Source organism: Eschscholzia californica, unplaced genomic scaffold (genome assembly GCF_041429995.1).
Source record: "Eschscholzia californica isolate CP2 unplaced genomic scaffold, dmEscCali1.0.p SCAF_4, whole genome shotgun sequence".
In the NCBI taxonomy this organism is placed as follows: domain Eukaryota; kingdom Viridiplantae; phylum Streptophyta; class Magnoliopsida; order Ranunculales; family Papaveraceae; genus Eschscholzia; species Eschscholzia californica.
Genome location: NW_028238461.1, coordinates 50,012,216 through 50,031,817, shown reverse-complemented (window position 1 = coordinate 50,031,817; position 19,602 = coordinate 50,012,216). Strand labels below are relative to the sequence as shown.

At 36.3% G+C, this 19,602-nt stretch overlaps 2 protein-coding genes across 2 annotated transcripts; both read right to left on the bottom strand.

The window, feature by feature from the left end:
• Window positions 1–591: 591 nt before the first annotated feature.
• On the bottom strand, window positions 592–3,383 carry LOC147545705 (G-type lectin S-receptor-like serine/threonine-protein kinase LECRK4). Its single transcript, XM_086673103.1, has one exon. It carries the CDS (start codon window positions 3,308–3,310, stop codon window positions 851–853), a length of 2,460 nt encoding a protein of 819 aa, XP_086529229.1. The 5' UTR covers window positions 3,311–3,383; the 3' UTR covers window positions 592–850.
• Window positions 3,384–15,030: 11,647 nt separating this feature from the next.
• Window positions 15,031–17,499, bottom strand: LOC147545704 (G-type lectin S-receptor-like serine/threonine-protein kinase LECRK4). The gene has a single exon (XM_086635854.1). It carries the CDS (start codon window positions 17,497–17,499, stop codon window positions 15,031–15,033), a length of 2,469 nt encoding a protein of 822 aa, XP_086491980.1.
• Window positions 17,500–19,602: the final 2,103 nt, after the last annotated feature.

Here is a 19,602-nt window from a genome sequence, read left to right as displayed (position 1 = left end):
ACAAACTAACAACCACTTGGGCAAGCAAGTGTTGACTAATTTGTTCCTAGGGTTTGGTCATGCTTAGTTTGAAAATCGTGATTGCTAGTTTCTTCTCCATTATCTTCTTCCTCCTCCTTGTTCTTGAACATGACCAAAGGCTCCACAAATACGATGTCAAAACCATTTAACAATAAAAGTTTGGCCCCACTAAACTTCAGTTGAAGTCAAAACAGTCAGTAATATTATAATATCGACGTAAAATTTAAACCGTTGCCAATCATGCTACGCTTGTTCTTGCCTTATTTGTTCAACTATCAATTTCTTCATTGTAACACATTAATGAAATAGGAAGGCTAGGGCCTTGAACAAGTTTTTGTGTATTTCAGTTCCACGTTTATCCTTTTGCGGGCCGATTGGTTTCTAGCTTTTTTTTTTTTTTTTTGAATATGTACTACGATTTACGTTAGTTCATTAAATGACAAATTTTGTGACAGTTGGGGTCAAGAGCTTGATCAGACCCTGAAATCTGAATGCCAATTTTATTTCTTTACTTCTGCTCTCTATGTTGATATATATTTGTTCTTCTCTTCTAGAAAAGAACTTCTAGGGTTTCTATAACAAGTTATTTGGAACTTTTATTATTTTTTCAATAGCATATAATAATTCCACATCATAGATAATTTTTTTACATCAATAGCGAAAATATCTTAGGAATGTGAAATGAATTAATAAAACAGATACAGTATATGAGTATCATATGGCTTGGATATGCCCAACCGATGACTGTGCTAGACTGTACCTACAACAAACATGCCCATAACACTAGGTGATCGATCAGTCTTAAGACATAAAAAAGTAAAGTTTCTTACTAAGCTGTGGACTCATAGCTGGCTTCATTCTCGTTGTCGGAAAATGTGGTATAAGGACAAGGACATGGTGGCTCAGAAACTTCAATGACCCCTTCTAGCATTTGTGTGACCTTCTTCATGGATGGCCTGAGTGTTGGTTCCTCTTGAATGCACCAAATTGCTATCATCACTAACCTCTCAAACCTCTTCATGTCATTGGTTGCATCCTCGTCGTTCTCTATCAGATCTTCTACTTTCCTTTTTCGGTAACAATCATAAGCCCAGTCTGTCAGAATTGTTCTATTATCGCCCTCTCCAAGTGACACGTCCACCCCTTTCCTGCAACAAATGATTTCCAATAACATAACTCCAAAACTGTAAACATCTATTTTCGTCGATACTGGCATGTTCCTGAACCATTCTGGCGCGACATAACCTCTAGTCCCTCTGATCCCTGTAGAAGTTCGAGTCTGTTCATGCATCAAAAGCTTCGCCAATCCAAAATCTGAAATTCTTGGTGTAAAATTGTCATCAAGAAGTATGTTTTGAGGCTTTATATCACAGTGAATGATCTGGGTGCTGCATTCTTCATGTAAGTACATGAGTCCTCTTGCTATGCCAAATCCAATCTGTACCCTTTGATTCCAATCAGGCTTTGAAATTCCAAAGAGGTGCTCTGCTAAACTGCCATTACTCATGAACTCATACACCAAAAGCCTGTTCAATCCCTCCTCACAAAATCCAAGCAAGCGAACGAGATTCTTGTGATGAGATTGGCCAATTGCTGTAACTTCTGCTTTGAATTCCTTCTCTCCTTCCCGGATCACCTTATCTAACTTCTTCACCGCAACATTTGTTGCCATATCCATTTCTTCTACGGTTCCTTTATAAACAATGCCGAAAGCACCCCTTCCTAACTCTTCCCTAAACCCATTTGTGGCTTCTTCAAGTTCTTGGTAAGTGAAAGAACGAAGATTCGACTTCAGTGTACTTGACTTTCGGTTCTTTTTTTTTAATTTTCTGTCCATGTATATGAACCCCAAAAATATTGCAGCCAAGAATATGAAATTAAAAAATACAGAGCTACCTAAAAGCAACGAAATTACCAGGCTCAATGTGAATCTCTCTTTCTTGAGGCCTAAAGCAGGGTCACCCTTTCTCAGTGAACCATCATCCTTTCTTACTTTTATCAGAACATTTCCAGCCACAGTAGATTCATGTCTTCCATTAGGGAGTGGTAGTTTCTTCTTCCAACACGTTGATTCTCTATGCAAAGCAACTGCGCAGAGACAGTCGTTCAAACAAGAATCTCTGCAGTCTTGTTCATTGTAAGAGTCCAATTCCTCATAGTCGGAAGTTGGCCAATCTACGTCTTGAAGTGTCTGTAGTTCAAACAAATCGGGGTTTTTCGAGTCTTCTTCTTGGCATCCTGGTAGGATAAAATCTGGTCTACAATCACCATATTTATTATTTGGATCAACTAACACATAACGAGGTGGGCATTGACAACTAGACCTGTTTTCCGCTGTGAGTGTACAATAGCTATTATACCCACAAGCACCACTCCCTAATCGTCCATTGATGTCGTGACAAATGTCATTAGGAATGGATCTGATGATAGACCACTGTTGACTTTCATTAGGAGTCTTTGGGTAAGAGTACTGTGTGAAAATTCCATCAAAATCTAGTGTTGCCCTATAATAGACCTCCGATTTAGGGACCAAATTATTCCATGTAAGATTTGTTGTGCCTCCATCCTTTTTCTCAATATACATGCTTCCCAACTCGTTGAAGACAAGGCGACCAATTTCAGAACGATCCTTTGTGAATGAACTTAAGTTATAATAGACATCGTAAGGTTTGTCAGACCTACTCGGAAAGGGAACCGGAAAAAGTACAAAATTAATACGACGCACATGAAGCCTAAATCTTCCTCTCGTATAATTTTTTTCCGTATGACGAGAATACAGTTTACCACTAACTTCCATATTTTGTGTAGGTAAGATAGTGTCTGTAGGATATTTGAAGCTTTCCCATGAATTTACATTCTCACTGCCACTAGAGAGAACGAAATTACCATTATCGAGCATAGCGGCATATGTAACTGAGCCAGTTACTAACTCAGGTTCCCATAGTTTATTGCCTTGAGGATCGGTAAGAAGGAGCTTGCCAGCAATTGTGAGCTCAATTTTGGATCCCATTGCCGCAATTGGTGTTGATGCATTTGAATATGCATACCAAACTACAGTTTTGTCAGGTATTTTATCAAACCAGATTGATAATAGGAAGAGATTGTTCTCAAGTGGACGGAATCCGAAGGCAAAATCACCAGAAGGTGATTTCCATGCAGCATTATTGTTGGTATCAGCAGTCAAAGATGAACCCAAGGTTATATTTTGAGCAAATGTGAAGATTGGTAGAAGCAAAATGAGAAGAAGAAGCAGTTTTAAAGAGTTGAACTGATGAAGAATAGAAGCCATATTTAAAGTAATTTCTACTGACTTTGGTTTGCAAGATTTTATAAGTAATAAACTTAAACAACCAGCAAGCTATATATATATTCATGTTTTGAGTGAGTAATTCTCTGAGTCATCATTTTTCTGCCCGACTTGTAAGTTATTACTAGTCAAAATCACGACTCTTATAACTCCCAGATTGTTGAAATCATTGGCTAATATGTTTCAACATTAATTTTAGGTGACTCTACTATCTCAACCTTATTGTACATGTTAAGGACGAAAAGAGACATGATGACCACGGCAGAGAAGAATTGACTGGTCTCACTTAGAAGCATGTAAAGTATGATGCACGGCAACATCATGAACCAACTCTAACTCCTAAAAGAGAAAGTTAGGGTAAGAGATTGACATAATCATTTACTTAATTCAATCAAATATGTCCCTAATATCTCTAATTTGAACTTAAAATACAACTTCCAAGTTACTAATAGACATTGGGATATTTTATAGGGCCCCCTCATTTTTGTTAAAAGGACCCCCTTCAATGATAATTTACCAAGTAAAATAGTTCATGGGGAGGCCTTTTAACAAAATTGGAGAGGCCCTATAAAACTTCCCATAGACATTTTACTCAAAAGTATTACTTCATTTGGTTCTGTAAATTTTGCCATTCTCTTATATTTCAACTCCTATCTGTACGTACAAATTATGTTAAGAAACACATTTTTGAATTTAACACGCCATGCCCCTATTTTTCAAGTTATGTCAATATATTAGCTTGTCCTGCGCATTTGATTTATCCAATCTTTTCTTGACTTCTCTCTCTTCGACTGCCTGTCGTAAAACTAAAATAAACTAAAACAAAAAAACTAGAGATCTGTCCTTGGTCTATTTTGAATAAGTCTTAGTAGTAGAGTTACAACAGTAGTGTGTTAGAGTATTTGTAGGAGTTTGTTACTGACCAAGTTGCTGTGATTAGAGCACTATAAATAGAGATCATACGATCACAACCACCAATCAAATCTCAGTCAAAAGCCTAAATCAAATCCCAACTAAACTCAAAACTCCCTTCTTTTAACCAAACTAAAACCGCCAATAAATCCCACCTTCGTCTTCTCCTCTCTTCTAGCTCAAACCATAGAAAATTTTTATTAACCATGCTCTGATGTCATGTGAAAATCAATAACATTATTCAAAGAGAAGAAGGAAGAGGAGATACATTCTAATGGAGGCTATTAATTTCATTCATTAAACTAGGTTTACAACTTAACAAATATATACTAATGATAAAAGACTAAAATGCCCTTAAAGGTCAAATTACTAAACAACCCCTAACTATTATATATATTATTCTAACAACGATCTGTACTAGACACAAAAATGTACTTATTGATTTCACAAAAATGTACTTATTGATTTCAGCTACTTGATTAATAAAGTTGCTCTTTATTTGAGTTGTGTGACTTACAATTCATCATTCAATCATAGTATTATTTCTGTTATGGTACCAGATTGGTGGTGTTGAAATAGAGTGTTGGTGTTTGAGGTTGTGAAAAACCAGCTAAGAAAAGCTCAGAAAGAACTAAAATAAAGTGTCAGTGTTGAGGTTGTGTATAAACTGTTTGAGAAAAGTTCAGAAAGAAACTTTGTCAAAACTGAATGGTGGGAGCAATATGTCTCAAATATGTGTGGAGAAACTTGTAGGTACTAACTACAAGTACTGGCGCTTATGTATGTATGCGTTTCTCCAAGGACATAATCTATGAGATCTTGTTAACAGTACTGGCTCGAACATTCCTGAAGACACTCAAGAAAATGCCGAATTGCAGAGAAAATGGAAGGTTAAGTGTGGGAAAATCTTATTTGCTTTAAGAACATCAATCAACAAGGAGTTCATTGATCATGTTCATGACATGGACTCGCCAAAACAAGTGTGGGGGACTCTTGAAAGGTTATTTACGCAGTAAAATACCACAATGCTACAATATCTTGAGAACGAGCTGACATTGTTAACACAGGGAGGTATGTCTGTATTTGTACTTTTTGAAAGTACAAAAAATCTGTGTTCTGAAATTTCGAGAGTTAGATGAGGAGGAGCATATCAGCAATGCACGGATGCTGCGGTAAATGTCCCGTGGGTTGCGAAAGGAGTTTATGCCATATATTTCCTCTATTCAACGGTGGGCAGTTTAACCATCCATTATTGATTTAGAAAATCTACTCTTTAATCAAGAAATATTGATAAAGAAAATGCCAAGCAAACCTAGTTCAGATGATGTTCTTTTGAGCGAAGAGAAACCAGTGTCAAGGTATTCTTCAAACTCATATGCCTCTACAGAGTCGGCTGAAAACAAAAACATGTTAAATGCTATAGATGTGGAAGACCAGGTCATATCAAGCGAAAATGTTATACCAAGTATGAAAAGTGCATCGAGTGTCTTAAGTGTGGAAAACGAGGACACACCAAACAAGACTGTCGCACAAATCTCACAGATGAGAATGCAAATGTTATTCATGATGATGAAGCTGAAGAAAATCCCAAGTGGGAGAAATGTTTTTCGCTTGTTGAAACTAACAATAAACAAGAGATTATGCTGCCAAATGATGCAAATGTTGCTATTCACTATGCTAAGGAATGGATTATCGATTGTAATTGCTCACATCATGCAACTGGAAATAAATTCTTACTTTCGGTTTTTCGTAAACATGATGGAGAAGGAGATATTGTTATGGCTAATAACAGTGTACATCCTATGATGGATGAAGGTCAGTTGAAGGTTAAATATGACAACAAAAATGTCGATGACATTTTCAAGCCAATTCAGGGCCTCAAATTTCTGAGAACTATTAGACTTTTATTTGAGAACCGGGTGACTCTTCTTTTCTTATTCCACCATCTTTTAATGGATTTTCTTCTTCACTTACTGACTGACACCTCGAGAGGATATTTATATTTGTTATTGAAAGAAAATTGGCTTCAAACGTAACGGACTGGAAGATATTCATGGTTGATTTTCTCGTAAATAATAATGTGATGTTTATGATCTTCTTCATCGAATTACTAGATGACGGGAGATGTAGAAATTTGTTGTCAGTTTGTTTCCTACAATTGATTTTGGGGATCATTCACTTCATGGGTTTTGGATTCTAGTTGGTGATTTGGTCTATATTTGTGTCATTCGGATTTTCAGCAAATTTTGTGCCAAGTGGAAATTAAGGATCGCATTGTTGAGTCTAACTTGAGGGCAAATTCATTCTCAGACGGGAAGTATGATAGAGACCATGCTTAGTCGCATGGGCTTCTCGGCCATGGCAAAGTCGGATCCCACGGTCAAGTCACATAGGTTTAGGAATTAGGTATTTTATTTGTTTAGGAGTTCCTAAGATTAGGATTAGTAGCAACCAAGAAAACTAGAGTTTAGTGATCATCGTATTTCCTATTTCATGTTTTTCTAGGTTTGTCCAAAACTCTATATAAGAGAGTCTAGGTCATCTTTTATTATCATCAATCAAATATCAATCAATCAAGTTTATCAAGTTTATTATTAATCTAGTTTATCGTTTTTATCGTTATTTTATCAGTTTATTAGTTAGTTTATCATAGTTTTAATGGTGGATTCCATTACTTTAACGCTTCCGCAACAATCTACATTACAAATAAAGGTTATAAATTTGTTCATGATGTTTTTTATGTACCTGGTATAACACAAAATCTCTTAAGTGTTTGGCAACTGATGAGGAAAATCTACTCTCTCCATTTTGACAACGAAGAATGTGAGATTATTGATAAAAGAATAAATCTTATTGTGGTTACTGTCCAAATGACCTCATATAATGTTCTCTATCTTATCATGCAAAAATTTGAGAATGTCTCTTTCAAGAGTGAAGTGGATATGGTTCATATTTGACATTTGAGATATGGTAATCTGAATTATACAGGTCTGAAATTATTAATAGATAAAAATATGGTGGTTGGGCTTCCTTACATTTAAAAAAAAAATGATGAAATTTGTAAAAGGTGTATTTACGGAAAAATGCATAGGCTTCCTTTTCCAAAAGTCTCTTCAAGATCACGTGCACCACTTGAATTGTCACATGCCGATACATTTGGACCGACTAAAACACCCTCACTTAGTAACAAGAGATATTTTCTCTTATTTGTTGATTATTATACAAGGAAGATGTGGATTTATTTTCTTGAGCATAAACCAGAAGCATTTGGCTTTTTTCTAGAATTTGTGGCTCTTGTGGAATGACAAAGTGGCAAAAAATTGAAGACTCTCAGAACTGATTTATTTATAAACCATTGATGAATTACTGCAAAGAAAAAGGAATTAAAAGAGAGTTCACAGTTTGTTATAGTCCACAACAAAATGGTGTGGCAGAAAGGAAGAATCAGACAATTGCAGAAATGGCTCGAAGCATGTTGAAGGGAAAAGGACTTCCAAATAATCTATGAGTTGAGGCGGTAAGTACATCAATGTTCTTATTAAATCGGTCTCCAACAAAAGTTGTTCAAAATATTACTTGAAGCATGGCATGGAAAAAAGCCTCAAGTAGATTTTTTTTTTCAATCTTTTATAGTTCTTTGGCGTATTCTCACATTCCCATGAGAAACGTGTTATGACGAAAGCGAGTAATCCAAGAACAAACAATAGGAATTAAAGAAAAATCACATAGAACACAAGAGATTTACGTGGTTCGGTTGGTGAGACCTACTCCACAACGACAACAACGCGACGATTTACGCTATGATAAGCAAATAAATTACACAAGAGATTCGTGAGAAATTAGATACAGATATCCCCTAGGGTTTTAGTTTATATAGACACTAAAACCCTAATCTCACCGACACACCGTCTCACCGACTCTCTCTTTCTAAATTCCAAATACACATGGATACGCTAACACTAATAACCGACATAAGCTCTGCTCCGCATTCTAGCTCTGTCTTGGGGATCAGCTCTGCCTCAGGACCCTGCTTCGCATACCAGCTCTGCCTCGGCAACTAGCCTTTCCAACGGGTCCAAAATTAGCCGGGTTGGCAGGTTGTAAAATCGGGTTAGATATCAACCCATATTCAAGACACTTTTAACAAAACGAAAAATCTGAAGAAAAGGGTGAGAAATTCATCTTCATTGGTTATAGTAATGAACCCAAAGGTTATCGTCTTCTTGATCCCATCTCTAATAAATTGGTAATCTCTCGAAATGTTATTTTTGATAAGATGAAATTATGGGAATGGGGAGAAAGTTCTTCCAAAATCAAAATAAATATGAATTTTTCTAAATTAATGATAGTCAAGAAGATCAAAGTCCTTCTTCATCAACTTTATCTAACATGCCACAAATTTCTGAAAGTGGAGGATTTGAAAATAAACTAAATTTTGATGAGGATTCTTCAGATTCTGAATCACCTCCAAAAAGGACACGTTCTCTAAATGATATCTATGAATCTTGTGCATTTGCTTTCTTCACTTATGAACCACAAAATTTTAAAGAATCAGAAAAAGAAGAAGTATGGAGAAATACCATGAATGAAGAGTGCCACGATTGAAGAATTAACAATGACAAAAAATCCATTTTTTTCACAACCGCACAAAGCATATTGAACTTCGGCATCATTTCATTCGCAGTTTGGTACAACAAGAAGAAATTTAACTTCAATTTGTCAACACCAATGAACAATTGGCTGACATTTTCACAAAAGCTACCACAACTGAAAAATTTCTCAAATTCAAGAACTACATGCAAATTACAAATTAAGAAGGGGTGTTAAGAAAAGATGTAATTTGTAATGGCTAAATGTGTTAGAAGAATCTAGATGAAAGATAATTAGTTGCACTAGTCTTCAAGGTAGATAAGTCTGGAGAAGATTGACTAGAGATAAGCTTAGACTATGTATTAATTGGCTTGTAAGTTTCCAGTGTAGAAGTCTGTAGGCTTTGCTAGTTGGGCTAAATCATTTACTATAAATAGAGGTATTTTGTAATGTGTTTTATCAAGCAAAAGGAAATTAGAAAAATAAGTAAAAAAAGATTAAGTTATGTAGCAATTAAAAGAGTATTCTCAAGTTATACAAATTCATAATCCTCCTTGGACTCTATTGAACAGAGAATGTAAATAGAATTGAACTTTTATTAATGAAGAATGATTAATGATTTCATACAATGAGTTCAATATAAATATACATCTTAGAGAGAAAGAAATAGTCGGTTATAGAGAGAGAAAGAGTCTGTTAGAAGTGTAACTAACTAACAGATTCCAACTAACTATCTAACTACCTATAACCAATCCTATTTGTTTAAGCTAACTCTCATTTAAACTAACTCTCTTTATTAGAATAGCTAATATCCTTAACATCCCCCTGCAAGCTTAACATGGGAGAAGCAATGTTAAGCTTGGATCGAAGGAGAGCAAACCTAGAGGAGGACAAAGGCTTAGTAAGGATATCAGCCAACTGATCTTGAGTAGATGTGTCGAACTTGGAGCTGCTTCTTTTTAACCAAGTCTCGAACAAAATGATAAGCAATCTCCACATGCTTCATGCGATTATGAAAAATGGGATTAACAGTTAAGTAAGTAGCCCCCAAATTATCACACCTAAGAACAGGACATTGAGCCTCATTAATGTGAAGTTCTTTGAACAAAGATTGGATCCAAATGAGCTCAGAGGTTGCATCTGCAATAGCCTTGTATTCAGCTTCTGTGCTGGACCTGGCTACCGTACTTTGTTTCTTTGAACACCAAGCAACAAAATTAACACCCATGAAAATCAATAATCCCCCAGTAGACTTACGATCATCTGGACATCCTGCCCAATCTGCATCACAAAATGCTTGAAGAGATGGATGCTGATGATCAGAAAAACCAATAAGAGAGAGAGAAGATCTGGTGATGAGAAATGGGTAGTCAATAGTTTGTTTGAGATATCTCAAAATCCTTTTGACAGCACACCAGTGATATTGAGTTGGTAACTTAAGAAATTGACAAACTTTGTTAACAGAAAAGACAATGTCTGGTCTGGTAATAGTAACATATTGCAATGCTCCAACCGTGCTTCTATAGAGAGTACAATCAGCATCACTAAGAGGTTCACCAATATCTCTTTTGAGAACCAGAGAAGTAGCCATTGGAATAGAGACATCCTTAGCCTCAGACATCTTTGTTTTAAGAAGCAAATTCTTGATATATTTCTTTTGTGAAAGAGCTAGACCAGAAGATGTGGAAGTAACCTCAATACCCGAAAAGAAGCTCAAAGTACCAAGATCTGTTATAGCAAACTCATGAGCTAAATCATCAATGGTAGCTTGAACTAAGGCTGAATCATCTCCAGTAATAATAATATCATCCACATAGTTGAGGATGTAGATAATAGAGCCTGAGGAAAGCTTAAAAAAGATAGAAGTATCAGTCTTTGAAGCAGTAAATTGTTGAGCAATAAGATACTGACTGAGTCTCTCAAACCAAGCCCTAGGTGCTTGCTTGAGACCATAGAGAGACCTTTGTAGTTTACAGACATGATTAGGTTGATCCAAGTCCACAAACCCAGGAGGTTGACACATATAAACTTCTTCTTTAAGAAACCCATTCAAGAAGGCATTCTTAACATCAAGCTGTCAGATAGACCAGCTCTTAGATACAACCAGAGAAAGTATAATTCGAATAGAGGCTGGTTTGATAACTGGGCTAAAGGTTTCCTCATAATCTATGCCCTCAATTTGATTGAAACCTTTAGCAACTAAGCGTGCCTTATACCTAGAGATACTACCATTAACATGCTTCTTGATTCTAAAAACCCACTTACAACTAATTATGTTCATATCAGAAGTTGCAGGAGTGAGAACCCATGTACCATTATGAATTAAAGCATTGATCTCTTCTGACATGACTTTTCTCCATTGAGGAAGTTTTGAAGCCTGAGCAAAGGAAGTAGGAGTAAAACAATCTGAGGAATTATCTTGAAGAGTAGTAGAATAGAGTTTTGGTTTTCTAGTACCATCCCTTGTTCAAGTAACCATAGGTTGAAGAATGGAGGAAGGAATAGAAGAAGGAACAGGGGGAGAAGGAACTGAAGATGGAACAGGAAGATAAGGAATAACAGAAGTAGAAGGAGTAGAAGAAGGAAGAGAAGAAGGAGGAATAACAAAAGTGGAAGGAGTAGAAGAAGGAAGAGAAGAAGGAGGATAACAGAAGTGGAAGGAGTAGAAGAAGGAAGAGAAGAAGGAAAAGAAGAAGGAGAAGGAACCGAAGTAGAGGGGACAGAAGAAGAAGATAAAGATGGAGGAGGAACAAGAGGAAAAGAAGAAGAAGAAGACAAACTTTCAGAAGAAGAAGAAGAGTATGTAGGATAAAGAAAAGAAAGCTCATCAAAAACCACATTGGTGGAGATCACAATTTTATTTGTGACGGGATTGAAACACTTGTATCCTTTGTGTCTTGGACTATACCCAAGAAATATGTCAAGAGAAGACCTGAATTGAAACTTATGTTTATTATAAGGTCTTAAACAGGGGTAGCAACCACAACCAAAAACCTTAAGAAACTCATATTTGGGTTTGACATGAAAGAGAGCTTCTAAAGGAGATATCCCATGAAGAACAGAAGTAGGTAGTCTATTAATAAGATAAACAACTGTATCAAAAGCAAAATCCCAGAAGGTTAAGGGTAGCTTAGCATGAGCAAGGAGAGCAAGACCGGTATCAACAATATGCCTATGCTTTCTTTCAATCATGCCATTTTGAGCATGTTCATGAGGACAGCTGATTCTATGACCAATTCCATTAGCTTCTAAGTATTTAGAAACATTCCTCAACTCCCCACCCCAATCAGATTGAATATATTTGATCTTAAGATTGAATATATTCTCAACATGAGATTTAAAGAGAAGAAAAGTGGAAAAGACATCTGATTTTTGAGCAATAGGAAAAATCCAAGTATATCTAGTATGTGTATCTAAAAATGTGACATAATACTTGAATCCATTGAAAGAGGGAAAAGGAGAAGGTCCCCAAACATCTAAATGAATAATTTCCAATGGAGAAGATACAGTAGAGATGCTAGAAACATGTGGTAATGAATGACTCTTAGCCATTTGACATGAATTACATATGAAAGGAAAAATAGAGTCAAATGGAAGCTTATTGGTTTGAAGTATATAATTCATGGTTCTGAAAGCTGGATGGCCCAATCTAGAGTGCCAATCTGGTGCCAAAGTTGAAGAAAATGCTGAAGAGGATGAAAGCTTACTTGATGACTGAGATGAATGCTTGTGAAGAAGAGATAAGTTGTAAAAACCATCTTCACAAGGACCAGTTAGGAGCTCCTTATCAGTGTGAAGATCCTTTATGTTAAAAAAGTTAGGATAAAATTGAAAATAGCAATCATTATCCTTAGCAAATTTATGGACAAGAATCAGATTCTTAGTTAAATTGGGTACATGGAGTATATATGTAAAATAAAAGAGTGAGAATTAGAAGAAACATGACTAGAACCAGAGTGAAGGATAGGTAAAACTGAACCATTACCTATTTTGACTTGTCCCTTGCCTTTAAAGTCTGATTGAATGTGAAGGTTGGATAAGTCTGGTGTAACATGATGAGTAGCACCTGTATCAGGATTCCAAACAATAGATTGTGGTTTGTGTGATGGATGGGATGAAGAAGGAACTAAGGAAGGAGTAGAAGAGGTATAGGTGTTGTGAACATCAGGATAATAAGATTCCAAATCAGAAGTAGAAATTTGATCAGATGAGTACTCATAATAAGGAAAAGAATCTGAATCAATGGGATAAGAAGATGTGCATCCATCAGAATGAACAGGAAAATAAAGGGATTCAGATTGATGAGAAATAGAGGGGTCTTCAAACTCAGTGATATTAGAATGATGTTCTGGAATTGAAGATGAAGATACTTTAGGTGAAAAGGCTTGATTGTTCTTGTTGTAGCAATAGAAGGCAGTATGACCAGATTTACCAAAAATTTGACAAATAACAGGAGAATGAACATGAGAAGAAGAAGAAGATCGACCTCTTGAATATAATCTGCCATGATATCTAGGATCAAATCTCCCTCTGCCTCTGTGAAAAGACATAGAACCACAGGAATAACCTCTATTTGAGGAAGGAGAGAAGGATTGTGTTGAATGAATGGAGGAATTAGCAAGATTGAATGAATTTTCTTGTTGGAGGCGATTTTCTTCAATAAGAAGAAGACCTAGTAATTCATTAACAGTTGTAGACTGAGTTTTAAGAGAGAAAGCAGCTCTGAAAGAGCCAAAATCAGAAGACAAACCTCGAAGGATAATGTCACATAAATCATCATCATCAATAATTTTTGAAGCTTGTTTTAACTGTAAAGCAATAGATTTAGCTTTATTGAAGTATACCTGAATCGAGTCTGATCCTTTCTTTAGATTTTTCAAATCATTCTTGAGATTAGAGATTCTAGCTTTTGAATGGAAAGAGTAAGATCTTTCGAGTTCCATCCATACTTCATGAGAAGTATTCAAATCAAGCACTTGACTGTGAGTTTCTTCAGTTAAAGAAGGTAGAAGCCAACTAAGGATCATTTGATCTTGTTTAAGCCACAAAAGAAAATCTGGATTAGGTATAGGATCATCTGAAGTAAGTGATCTGATGAACTTGGGAGGACAAGTGATAGAGCCATCAACAAAGCCAAGAACGTCATAAGATCGAAGAAGAGGAATAAACTGTGATCTCCAAAATACGTAATTTGTTGATGACAGCTTATTAGAAACATATTGATTGACTGTTGAAGGTGCAGGAAGATTAGGGGAAGAGAAATTGGAGTGAGAAGAAGAAGATGAAGATGTGGCCATGGAAAGAGTTTGTAGAGTTTTGATTGAATTAAAAGAAGAAACAAAGTTGAATTTGAAGAACAGAAAAACTGAATTTGAAAAGAAAAACAAGAGAGAAAAGAGATCTAAACTGAAGAACTGAAAGTTTGAAAAGAAGAAATTGAAGAAGAAAATGTAGAATGATCGATTGAATTCATGGTTGAAACAGAAAAATTGGAAAGAAAAGAGGAAAAGCTGATCGAGTTCATGGCTCTGGTACCATATTGAAACAGAGAATGTAAATAGAATTGAACTTTTATTAATGAAGAATGATTAATGATTTCATACAATGAGTTCAATATAAATAGACATCTTAGAGACAGAGAGATAGTCGATTATAGAGAGAGAAAGAGTCTGTTAGAAGTGTAACTAACTAACAGATTCTAACTAACTATCTAACTACCTATAACCAATCTTATTTGTTTAAGCTAACTCTCTTTATTAGAATAGCTAATATCCTTAACAGACTCAACATGAAGATCAGACGCTGCAATCTTAATGCCACTTCATTTGAACAACATTGAAGCATCAATGGTCGGAGGTGATAAATTTAATTTCTTTAGTTCTGCTCTCTTTGTTGATATATATATTTGTTGTTCTCTTCTAGAGTTTCTATAACAAGACGTTTGCAATTTTTAATTTTTTTTCGAGAGCATATAATAATCCCACATCATAGATAATTTTTTTACATCAATAGCAATTATTTTTTGTTGAAAAATAGCAAAAATATTCTAGGAATGTGAAATGAATATAAAAGATATACGAGAATCATATGGCTTGGATATACCCGACCGATGAGCGTGCTAGACCTTACCTATAACAAACATGCCCATAACTCACTTGGTGTCCGACCAGTCTTAAGACAAAAAAAAGTAAAGTTTCTTACTAAGTTGTGGACTCGTAGCTGGCTTCATTACCGTTATCGGAAAATGTGGTATAAGGACAAGGACATGGTGGCTCGCAAACTTCAATGACTCCTTCTAGCATTTGTGTGACCTTCTTCATGGATGGCCTTAGTGCTGGTTCCTCTTGAATGCACCAAATTGCTATCATCACTAACCTCTCAAACCTCTTCATGTCATTGGTTGCATCCTCGTCGTTCTCAACCAGCTCTTCCAGTTCGCTTTTTCTGTAACAGTCATATGCCCAGTCTGTTAGAATGGTTCTATTATTATCCTCTCCTAGTGACATGTCGACCCCTTTCCTGCAACAAATGATTTCCAATAACATAACTCCAAAACTGTAAACATCTATTTTCGTCGATACTGGCATGTTCCTGAACCATTCTGGCGCGACATAACCTCTAGTCCCTCTGATCCCTGTACAAGTTCGAGTCTGTTCATGCATCAAAAGCTTCGCCAATCCAAAATCTGAAATTCTTGGTGTAAAATTGTCATCAAGAAGTATGTTTTGAGGCTTTATATCACAGTGAATGATCTGGGTGCTGCATTCTTCATGTAAGTACATGAGTCCTCTTGCTATGCCAAATCCAATCTGTACCCTTTGATTCCAATCAGGCTTTGAAATTCCAAAGAGGTGCTCTGCTAAACTGCCATTACTCATGAACTCATACACCAAAAGCCGGTTTAAACCCTCCTCACAGAATCCAAGCAAGCGAACGAGATTCTTGTGATGAGATTGGCCAATTGCTGTAACTTCTGCTTTGAATTCCTTCTCGCCTTCCCGGATCACCTTATCTAACTTCTTCACCGCAACATTTGTTGCCATATCCATTTCTTCTACGGTTCCTTTATAAACAATGCCGAAAGCACCCCTTCCTAACTCTTCCCTAAACCCATCTGTGGCTTCTTCAAGTTCTTGGTAAGTGAAAGAACGAAGATTCGACTTCAGTGTACTTGACTTTCGGTTCTTTTTTTTCAATTTCCTATCCATGTACAGGAACACCAAAAACATTCCAGCCAAGAATATGAAATTAAAAAATACAGAGCTACCTAAGAGCAACGAAGTTATCAGGCTCAATGTGAATCTCTCTTTCTTGAGGCCTAAAGTTGGAGGATTAGGGTCACCCTTTCCCTGTGAACCATCGCCCTTTCTTACTTTCATCAGAGCATATCCAGCCACAGTAGATTCATGTCTTCCATTTGGGAGTGGTAGTTTCTTCTTCCAACACGTTGATTTTCTATGCAAAGCAACTGTGCAGAGACAGTCATTCAAACAAGAAGCTCCGCAGTCCTGTTCATTGTAAGACTCCAATTGCTCATAGTCGGAAGTAGGCCAATCTACGTTTTGAAGTGTCTGTAATTCAAACAAATCGGGGTTTTTCGAATCTTCTTCTTGGCATCCTGGTAGGATAAAATCTGGTCTACAATCACCATATTTATTAGTTGGATCAACTAACACATAACGAGGTGGGCATTGACAACTAGATCTTTTTTCCGCTGTGAGTGTACAATAGCTATTATACCCACAAGCGCCACTCCCTAATCTTCCACCGATGTCGTGACAAATGTTAGCAGGAATCAATCTGATGGTAGACCAGTGTTGACTCTCATTAGAAGTCTTTGGGCGAGAGTACTGTGTGAAAATTCCATCAAAATCTAGTGTTGCCCTATAATAGACCTCCGATTTAAGGACTGTATTATTCCATGTAAGATTTCTCGTGCTTCCATTCTTTCTCTCAACATACATGTTTCCCAACTCGTTGAAGACAAAACGCTCAATTTCAGAACGATCGTTTGTGAGCGAACTTAAGTTATAATAAGGCTCGTAAGGATTATCAGACCTACTCGGAAAGGGAACCGGGAAAAGTACAAAATCAGTACGAGTCACATGAAGCCTAAATCTTCCTCTCGTATAATTTTTTTCCGACTGACGAGAATACAGTTTACTACTAACTTCCATATTTTGTGTAGGTAAGATAGTGTCTGTAGGATATTTGAAGCTTTCCCATGAATTTACATTCCCACTACCACTAGAGAGAACGAAATTACCATTATCGAGCATAGCGGCATATCCAACTGAGCCAGTTATAGACTCAGGCTCCCATAGTGTCCTGCCTTGAGGATCGGTAAGAAGGAGCTTACCAGCAGTTGTGAGCTCAATTTTGGATCCCATTGCCGCCATTGGTGTTGATGCACTTGAATCTGCATACCAAACTACAGTTTTTTCAGGTATTTTATCATACCAGATCGATAATAGGAAGATATTGTTCTCAAGTGGACGGAATCCGAAGGCGAAATCACCAGAAGGTGATTTCCACGAAGCATTATTGTTGGTATCAGCAGTCAAAGATGAACCCAAGGTTATATTTTGAGCAAATGTGAAGATCGGTAAAAGCAAAAGGAGAAGAAGAAACAGTTTTAACAAGTTCAACTGGTGAAGAACAGAAGCCATATTTAAAGTAATTTCTACTGACTTTGGTTTGCAAAATTTTATAAGTAATAAACTTAAGAACCGTTGAGCTATATATATACATACATGATTTGAGAGAGTATTTCTCGAGTCATCATTTTTCTGCCCGACTTGTAAGTTATTACTTGTCAAAATCACGACTCTTATAACTCCGAAATTGTTGAAATCATTGGCTAAGATTTGATTTAGGTGAGAATATTTTTCTACATTTTAAGTGACTCTAGTATGTCAACCTTATTGTACATGTTAAGGACGAAAAGAGACATGATGACCACGGCAGAGAAGAATTGACTGGTCTCACTTAGAAGCATGTAAAGTATTATGATGCACAACAACATCATGAACCAACTCTAACTCCTAAAAGAGAAACTTAGGGTAAGAGAATATTTTTCCTAACAAACTGCACCGATAATGAAAGAAGCCTAAAGCCCAACTAAACATGGCCTAAAGGCCGACAAATTTATTCAATTATTTATACCTTAATAACTCAAGTTCAATAAAGCATGCAGTCTACCTCCTCTCGGAATAGAACCTGCGACCTCTAAATTTTTAGAGTTTATGTCAACATTATCGACCAGTTGGGCTACCAAATGTTGACTTAATTTGAGACTCTTATAAGTACCATTACATGTTGTTGCATTGGCATTATCGTGGTATCTTGTAAGTCATTACTAGTAAAAATCATGACTCTTATAACTCAGAAAGTGTTGAAAGCATTGGCTGGCTATTCGATTTAGCCATTTAAGTGAGAATGTTTTTCAACATTTGAGTGAGCGAGTTTCGTTGGCGGGCAAATAACACAATCATGGTAGAAATATTTAAGCTATGTATACATATATAATCCCATCTGAAAATAAATAAAGAAAATAAGAACTGTTGGACAACAACACCATCATCCCAAAAAGTACAAGGTTTGTATTTTTCAACAGTACTACCTCTACTTACTACTTACTGCTGTTGTATATGTTAAGGACGAAAAGAGACATGATGACCACGGCAGAGAATTGACTTGTCTCACTTAGAAGCATGTAAAGTATGATGCACGGCAACATCATGAACCAACCCTAACTCCTAAAAGAGAAAGTTAGGGTAAGAGATTGACATAATCATTTACTTAATTCAATCAAATATGTCCCTAATATCTCTAATTTGAACTTAAAATACAACTTACAAGTTACTAATAGACATTATTATACTCAAAAGTACTACTCCACTTCATTTGGTTCGGTAGATTTTGCCATTTTCTTGTATTTCAACTCCTATATCTACGTACAAATTATGGTTAAGAAACACATTTTTGAATTTGACACGCCATGTCCCTATTTTCAAGTTATGTCAATATTTATTAGCTTGTCTTGCGCATTTGATTTATCCAATCAAGTCATGTGCATCACGAGAATGATATTATCCGAGAAATCTATTCTTGTTGAACCAGTCGTGACAAGTTATGATAGCATGACTTTGTGATACACATGACTTGATTGTAAATTCAATCTTCATTATAGACCTTGTCTTTTCTGCAAGCTTGTCTTTTCTGCAAGTGGTTTCAAGACCTGTCTTCGTGATCTATGATTACATTTTTGTAATTTCCATCAACCGATCACTTTTCCCCCCCAATGCATAATTGAAACTAAAAAACCCCCCACTTTTAATTAAAACTAAGCAACCCCCCCCCCCCCCCCCCCCCCCCCCCCAGCCGTGATTAGACTATTAGGTTGACTGTTAGAGTCAGTCAACTATGTATGCCCATGTATAACCAACGACCAAGATTTTATAGATCTATCAATGGTTTAGATTAGCTAGGGAAATAAGAAACTTTCCCGCGCCTTTTGATCTTCTTAATCGTTCTTCTACCAGAGAAACTCTAAAATACCTTTTCTTTCTTCTTGAATCTCTTCCAGCTCCTACCTCCACAATCCAAAAAGATGCTGCCGGTTTCTTCATATGTCGGGTAAGTAGCTTTCTCCGTCGTTGTTCTTTTCAAATTTTTCTGTTTTAAAGCAACTTTCTTCAACAAGGAACTACTGCATGTATTCACCCTGGAAAATTAAAAATCCCGTGATTTTTGTAGGAGGGACATGAACG